The sequence below is a fragment of the Oncorhynchus mykiss genome, chromosome 18 (assembly GCF_013265735.2).
Source record: "Oncorhynchus mykiss isolate Arlee chromosome 18, USDA_OmykA_1.1, whole genome shotgun sequence".
Classification (NCBI taxonomy): domain Eukaryota; kingdom Metazoa; phylum Chordata; class Actinopteri; order Salmoniformes; family Salmonidae; genus Oncorhynchus; species Oncorhynchus mykiss.
The window spans coordinates 33,047,414-33,056,112 of NC_048582.1; the positions used below are offsets into that span (position 1 = coordinate 33,047,414).

The 8,699-nt window shown below is 41.4% G+C and overlaps 1 protein-coding gene across 2 annotated transcripts in view; it reads left to right on the plus strand.

Moving 5' to 3' along the window:
* Positions 1 to 2,968, plus strand: part of LOC110496033 (TGF-beta receptor type-2) — a 55,848-nt gene extending 52,880 nt beyond the window's left edge. For both annotated transcript variants that reach the window (XM_021571664.2, XM_021571663.2), the window contains exons 6-7: positions 1,991 to 2,115; positions 2,311 to 2,968. In XM_021571664.2, the coding sequence (XP_021427339.2) occupies positions 1,991 to 2,115; positions 2,311 to 2,571 (386 nt within the window). In that variant the 3' untranslated portion in view covers positions 2,572 to 2,968. The remainder of the gene's footprint in view (positions 1 to 1,990; positions 2,116 to 2,310) is intronic.
* Positions 2,969 to 8,699: the final 5,731 nt, after the last annotated feature.

The window sequence follows — 8,699 nt, forward strand, 5'->3', positions numbered from 1 at the left end:
ATTGCAAGCACCATGCTCTACCAACTGAGCTACACGGGACAAAAAAAGAAAGAACCTCTATTCCGTTACTCGCTTGAATAATGACAGATGGGTGGGCGGGTGGGTGTACTTTTGCTAAAACACTGAAACGAGGGAAATCTTCTTGTCAAAAACAGGAAGCTCTTGCCTGTAGAGTCAGCTGTTGGCTCAAGCCGTGACCTAGCATCCGATTCCTGTCTGTGTTCATCTGGACTTCCTGTGAGGCCTCTCTTCTGGGCAGGGACTGTGCGTTTCTCATCTGTCAGCCAGAATTCAGTTGAACAGTATTACAGTACCGTACAGGGAAATAACTGATCAGCTTTAAAGTTCCAATGCAGCCATTTTTTATCTCAATATCAAATCATTTCTGGGTAATAATTTAAATTTTACCTTTATTTAACTAGGGAAGTCAGTTAAGAACAAACTCTTATTTTCAATGACAGATTAGGAACAGTGGGTTAACTGACTTGTTCGGGGGCAGAACGACAGATTTTTAACTTATCAGCTCAGGGATTTGATCTTCCAACCTTTCGGTTACTAGTCCAACACTCTAACCACTAGGCTACCTGCCGCCCCATTAAATACCTTACTTCAATTAAAATGGTCAAAAATAAACAAAAATTTGAAGAAAAAAAAAAAAAAAAAAAAGCAATTTCTCAAGCAAGAATTTAGCTAGGACCGTCTGGGAGTCATCTGACTGAGGTGGGGAAAACTGATCATTAGCTGTTATTGGCAGAGAGATTTGGAACTCTTTCTTATTGGTCTATTAACTAATTTACCACCTGGTGATGTCCTCAGGCAGGCCAAAACTCCATCCCATCACAACAGGCTGAAGTTTCAAGCAGCTCTTACACAAATTCACCTTGGTTATACATAAAATATACATATAACACAGGAAAATCACATTTCTGACTGCTGGGCCTTTTGACTCCGCTTACGTAACAGGTCAACTCATCATTGTTTTGATTGATTGTGTTGTGAGATGGTAAAGGTTTTCATTATGATCCATATACTATTTCCATGTCTTCATTCTATTCACGATGGCAGTACTAAACGAATGCAAAAGTGAAGCAGTCGTCTCAGTACAGTACAGCTATTCATTGTGGATGTATTTCTGAATGCCACAGTGCCATTGCCCCCAAATAACCCTGTTGTTTTCAGTTGGCCCTATCTCATGTCTGTTTAATGTTATTTTCCAATAATGTTTTTGCAATATGGAGCTATTGAGGATAATTTACTTACTGGCATACCATTTATTTTGCGTCGGAAATCTGGAAAATGACTTTTAGTTTCATTTAGCGCTTGGTTCTTACACAGAATTTGTCAGACTACTTTAGGTACCAAATTTGGCCTTCCTGAAACAAATGTTTTTATACGAGAACTCCACTCTTCAAAGTGAACTTGAGTTTGATTTGTTGCTCTACCCAAACGGACAGATCAGATCAATGTAAAGATAAATAGTTCTCTGCAAACCGTTGACTAAAGTTTCCAGACTGCATCATCCCAAGCCAACTCTTTGAAATTCTGCCTTGAGTAAACTTTGTTTGTGCATGGGGTTTGACGAGCATCTTGGATGCCGCGTTATAAGATAGCTGACACTGAGCCAACGCTGAGTTGGTGAGTTGTTTCAAGCACATTCTCACTGAGATCTAATGCAATAATATTGACCGTTTCTCTCAGACAACGTTTCCCTGGCCCCTGATCCTATAAACCTAAAACATATGTATATTTTGACCTCTGTATCTCTCTGTTCATGTTTGAGAATATGATATGATACTTAATTGTCCACTTTCATGGAAAATCATTTAGTGAGGCCAGGGCTACATTTGAATATTCACAAACCAGTACCATGTTCTGTGGCTCTGTGTGTGTGTTTATGAACCTACTGTATAAACCTATAACGTATCTTTTGACTTCTGTATCTCTTTGGCTCCTGTTTTAAATGTTCGGCTCTGTGTGTGTTTGTGTACAGAGGTAAAGGACTACGAGCCCCCATTCGGTAAGGTGAGGGAGCACCCGTGTGTGGAGAGTATGAAGGACAGCGTACTCAGAGACAGGGGACGACCAGAGATCCCCAGCAGTTGGATCAACCACCCAGTAAGTAACAAGGCCTGCTTTCATTATGCATAATGCACACATTCTCAGATGGATTATTGCATAATTTCCTTAGGCATTTTATTTATCTTTTACAAAAGCAATTTTTTATTAGGGCCAACCTCTCTCTCTTCCGACTCGAGTATCTGTGTACCACTACTGACTGTAAGTCTCTGTGCTCCGCTGCTTCTCCCTCAGGGCATCCAGGTGGTGTGTGGCACGATAGACGAGTGCTGGGACCACGACCCCGAGGCCAGGCTGACTGCACAGTGTGTGGCCGAACGCTTCAATGACATGGAGCACCCAGACAAGCTGTCTGGACGCAGCAACTCAGAGGAGAAGATCCCCCAGGACATCTCTGTGACGGAGTTTGAAGAGATTGAGAAGAAGGAAGTATGCCTCAGAAACTACAATGCCCCTGTCGAGGAGGCTGAGAACTACAATCAACCAAGCAGCTGAGAGAGATTTAAGTGGAGAGTCTCTTTGTATATGCTCCGTTTATTTGTCCTGCTTGTGACTCCAAGGAACAAACAGATTGGCTGTTGTGTGTCATGGATGTAAAAGGGAACAAAACTGAACAATCCAATCAGCAAGGAATTTATCTTTTTTTATTTTTTATATTTACAGCATTTTCTCCAAAGACGGATTAAAGCCATGACTGGACTGGTGAAAATATAAAGCCCTCTTAACTAAATACTGTTCGCACTTTATCAATAGCTATGCATACCAAATGATGTACAGTACCAGTCAAAAGTTGACACACCTACTCATTCCAGGATTTTCCTTTATTTGTACTATTTTCTACATTGTAGAATAATAGTGAAGACATCAAAACTATGAATTAACACATATGGAATCATGTAGTTACCACAAAAATGTTAAACAAATCAAAATATATTTGAGATTCTTCAAAGTAGCCACCCTTTGCCTTGATGACAGCTTTGCAAACTCTTGGCATTCTCTCAACCAGCTTCATGGAGGTAGTCACCTGGAATGCATTTCAATTAACAGGTGTGCCTTGTTAAGATGGAATGCAATTCCACAAACTAACAAGGTAGGGGTGGTATACAGAAGAGAGCCCTATTTGGTAAAAGACCAAGTCCATATTATGGCAAGAACAGCTCAAATAAGTAAGACAAATGACAGTCCATCATTACTTTAAGACATGAAGGTCTTTCAAGAACTTTTAAAGTTTATTCAAGTGCAGTTGCAAAAAACATCAAGCGCTATGATGAAACTGGCTCTCATGAGGACCGCCACAGGAAAGGAAGACCCAGAGTTACCTCTGCTACAGAGAATAAGTTACCAGCCTTAGAAATTGCAACCCAAATAAATACTTCAGAGTTCAAGTAACAGACACATCTCAACATCAACTGTTCAGAGGAGACCGTGTGAATCAGGCTGTCATGGTCAAATTGCTACAAAGACACCACTACTAAAGGACACCAATAAGAAGAAGAGACTTGCTTTGAGATTTTTGGTTCCAACCACCGTGTCTTTGTGAGACGCAGAGTAGGTGAACGGATGATCTCCGCATGTCTGTTTCCCACCGTGAAGCATGGAGGAGGTGTGGGGGTGCTTTGCTGGTAACACTGTCAGTGATTTATTTAGAATTCAAGACACACTTAACCAGCATGGCTACCACAGCATTCTGCAGCTATACGCCATCCCATTTAGTTTGCGATCAGTGGGACTATCATTAGTTTTTCAACAGGACAATGATCCAACACACCTCCAGGCTGTGTGAGGGCTATTTTACCAAGAAGGAGAGGGATGGAGTGCTGCATCAGATGACCTGGCTACTTTGAAGAATCTAAAATGCATTTTGTTTAACACTTTTTTGGTTACTACATAATTCCATATGTGTTATTTCATAGTTTTGACGTCTTCAATATTATTCTACAATGTAGAAAATAGTAAAAAATTAAGAAAAACCCTTGAATGAGTAGGTGTGTCCAAACTTTTCACTGGTACTGTATATTCAGTTACTGTATATTCTTGATGACAATACAGTGCAATTATAGGAAAGAGGGGTACTGTACCATTTGTATCTGGAAAAAGAAGAGAGCAGTCAATACTGATACACTAATACAATTTTTACCCGTTTTGGACTGACAATTTTTACCCGTTTTCAACTGGCACTTTTTGACATTTTTAAAGGCATCATTGAATGATTAAAGGGACTGGAGGATGGAGCTATATCAAAAACCAAGGTGAAAGTTTCATTCCTGGAAGCACGGTATGAGAAAAGGGCCAAGATATGAAATTGAAGATGATTCCCAACAAATAAACCCAGGGGAATGCTGATATTTAATGACAAGGAAGGGAACTTGATCCCTTCTCAATTAAAGATCTCTATAAAAAACCCTCTATGTATAATGTTAAAAGCCTTAATTAAAGACGTTCAGTATTCTACTCTATTTTTCTTGCTGTCTATTATTCACCTTGACCTGACCTTAGGTCTCCGGTTGGATTGAATAAATTTAGGAAGCTCATGTCCATTCTCTTTTGGCTAAATGGCTACAGTGTCTTCAGCTTGCTCTCTACCCACAGTGTTGAAGGCTCACAGTGTGTGGACTACTGCCGGACAGGATATTCAGTCAAACCGCATTACAGTAATATGTTAGTTCATTCACTGCCACTCTGAAGTGGAGTTCTATTTCCTATCGTCAGAGTTTCCAATGCTGTCACTGGTCTACCAGACTAACACAAGGCTCACTTAGTTTGGCTCAACCTTTAGGTCATATCAGGACATGTTTTGTAGGTTGTATGTTGGTACTTGAATATTGCCAAACCACATTTTAACAGTAGTAAACATGAACACAGGTGACCTCCAATTCATGATTTATCCCCCATTTAACTCACATTACCTTACACTTAATATAAAACAAATGTCTGCACCTCTGTAGAACCAAACTGTGGCAGTGTGACAGTTCTTTATCCTCATCCATAACTCCTTGGTGAGTGTTTGTGAGGTGTTAGGTTAGATGGAGGTGGGAGGTTCAGCAGGTTTAGAGCACTGAAACCTGCCTAGCGTTGACAGACCTTTGATCCCATTCCCAGCCGATAGTCTCCGTCAGACAGTGCAGGTCTGTCTCTGCATGGGCCTCTGCAGCAGCTGCCCAGGTCTAACCTAACCTACATCTGCTGTTTCCCGTGTTCCATAGCAACACGGTGGAAAACACACTCCCCTGCCAAGACGCGAACCGCCAACAAGGAGCTCGCTGCCCGGACTCCACTACAAATCATCTCTCATTGGGGAATGCACGTGAATTCTGTGCTACAGAACCAATGAAGAGACGGAGGGTGGGGTTTGTTCGCAGCCGTCGCCTTGCTAAATTCAAGGTTAGAAGCCTCTGCTCTCAAGCTATCAATAAGAAATTGGCAGGTGAGAACTCGTGGCTTTGAAGTGCAGTCGTATTACATTTAAGATATACAAATAAAGGCTTAATTTTCCCTCCAAAATACATTTGCATACAGGCTAAAATAGAGTAAAATGCCTACTGAAGAATGCATTGAACTGTGAAATGAACCCACTGGGCACACACTGGTTGAATCAATGTTTAAAATAAAATGTTATTTGTAGCATACACATATTTAGCCGATGGTATTGCGGATGTAGCGAAATGCTTGTATTTCTAGCTCCAACAGTGCAGTAATATCTAATAAAACACAACAATACACACCAAACTAAAAAGTAAAGAATGGAATAAAGAAATATAAGGACGAGCAATGTCGGACTCTGGAGTATAAATATATACAGTATATAACCAACATGGAATAGAGGTTGAATTGATGTCTGTGTTCAGTGGAAATGCAGTTGGCAACGTCATGCAAGTGATTAAGCAGCTACAGAGAAAGAGGGTCTCAGAGGAGCATTTCTATCCCTGGACCCTCTGTTTATTGGCTGTGTTTCTGTGAATGTTATATAGCACCCCTGGCACTGTCACAGTGTGGGCTAAACTACAGACATTACAAATTGAGTCTGGACTAAGCTGGAGGCTATACACAGATGACAAATGATGAACTGTTTTTCATTAAGAATGGGCCAGAAGGAAACCAAACATAAGAGAAGCATGTATTTTTCAATATCAAAAGAATGTATGCTATGTTAAATCTGCAGAGGCACTGAGGCAGGTGAACACAATCCTCTCTGGAGCTTAAAAAAAAACAGTCAGCCACTGAGAGACTAAAGAGGATGTTTTCCCCGCTGATTTGATACCAGGTCCAAACATGCTTTTACCCGTTACCACAGCAGAGTATTGGCATGGATCCCCAAAACAAGTCTGTTCGGTTGGGGAGAAAAACAGACATGGATCCCCAGAACAAGTCTGTTCGGTTGGGGAGAAAAACAGACATGGATCCCCAGAACAAGTCTGTTCGGTTGGGGAGAAAAACAGACATGGATCCCCAGAACAAGTCTGTTCGGTTGGGGAGAAAAACAGACATGGATCCCCAGAACAAGTCTGTTCGGTTGGGGAGAAAAACAGACATGGATCCCCAGAACAAGTCTGTTCGGTTGGGGAGAAAAACAGACATGGATCCCCAGAACAAGTCTGTTCGGTTGGGGAGAAAAACAGACATGGCTCCCCAGAACAGGTCTGTTCGGTTGGGGAGAAAAACAGACATGGATCCCCAGAACAAGTCTGTTCGGTTGGGGAGAAAAACAGACATGGATCCCCAGAATAAGTCTGTTCGGTTATACTCCCTCAATGTCTAGTTCTGGGAAAGTTGTTCAAATCAAATCACATTTTATTTGTTATATACACCAAATACAACAGGTATATACAACCAAATACAACCTTACTGTGAAATGATTACTTAACAAGCCCTTAACCAACAACACAGTTCAAGAAATAGAGTTATAGAGAAATAGAGTTAACAAAATATTGACTTAATAAATTAAAGTAAAACAACGCAAATTGGAGTGGATCTATGGTTTCCGGCGTTGATGGTGTTGATGTGAGCCATGACCAGCCTTTCAAAGCACTTCATGGCTACTAGCGTGAGTGCTATGGGGCAGTAATAATTTAGGCAGGTTACCTTCGCTTTCTTGGGCACAGGGACTATGGTGGTCTGTTTGAAACATGTAGGTATTACAGACTCAGTCATCGAGAGGTTGAAAATGTCAGTGAAGACACTTGCCAGTTGGTCCGCGCATGCTTTGGGTACACGTACTGGTAATCCGTCTGGCCCCGCAGCTTTGTGAATGATGACCTGTTTAAAGGTCTTACTCAGGTCGGCTACAGAGAGCGTGATCACACAGTTGTCCGGAACAGCTAGTGCTCTCATGCATGCTTCAGTGTTGCTTGCCTCAAAGTGAGCATAAAAGGCATTTAGCTCGTCTGGTAGGCTCGTGTCACTAGGAAGCTCGCGGTGGCGTTTCCCTTTGTAGTCCGTAATAATTTGGGCCTTGTCTTGACAAAGCAGTATATCCTTCACATCAGACTCATTAAAGAAAAGATCTTCGTTCAGTTTGAGGTGAGTAATTGCTGTTCGGATGTCCAGCTCTTTTCGGTCATAAGAGACGGTAGCAGCAATATTATGTACAAAATGAGTTACAAACAATGTGAAAAAACAAACAAAATAGCACGGTTGGTTAAGAGCCAATAAAATGGCACCCATCCCCTCCGGCAGCCATAATATATGTTATATATAATGTTAAGCATCTCCTTCGGACAGTGTGCATCCTAAATAGCACCTTATTCCCTATATTCTGCACTACTTTTGACCTGAGCCCTTTGGGATGCAGTCTATTTCTGAAGTAAATAATCTTACCCATGTGTGTTGGTCCATCAACATGAAGACTTATTTGAGTCAGTAAAACCTGTTGCATATGTCTGCCTTGTTACTGACTACATCTCAAACTTGGCATGCTGCCCTGAGAATAGGATCTATCAGTGGCTAAAGTACTTCACTAAAAAACGTTAAAGTACTACTTAGGTAGTTTTTTTTAGGTATCTGTCCTTTACTATTTATATTTTTGACTACTTTTACTTTTACTTCACTACATTCTTAATGAAAATAATGTACTTTTTACTCCATACATTTTCCCTCACACCCAAAAGTATTTTGAATGCTTAGGAAGGAAAATTGTCCAATTCACACACTTATCAAGAGAACATCATCCCTGCTTCCTCCGATCTGGCAGACTCACTAAACACAAATACATATTTTGAGTGCTGGAATGTATCCCTGGCTATCCGTACATTTTCAAAACAAGAAAATGGTGCCGTATGCTTTGCGTAATATATGATAAAATATTCTACTTTTACAGCTTGCTCCCGCTCTCCCTCTCTGGCACTCAAGGGCGCCAGACCGCCTTCACTACGCACAACTGTCACCATCGTTACGCGCATCCTGCGCTTCATCTCCCGTCACCATCACGCGCAGCAGCGCATCATTGGGCTCACCTGAACCCTATCATTATTTGATTGCCTCCCCTTATCTGTCTGTTGCCTCTGTGTGTTCCCCGTGTATGCATTAATGTCGTTGTGTGTTCCTGTCCTAACGCTGTCCTCCTGTTCGTTGGTTAAATTAAACGTCTATTCCATGTAACTGCTTCCTGTCTCCAGCGCCGAGCCTTA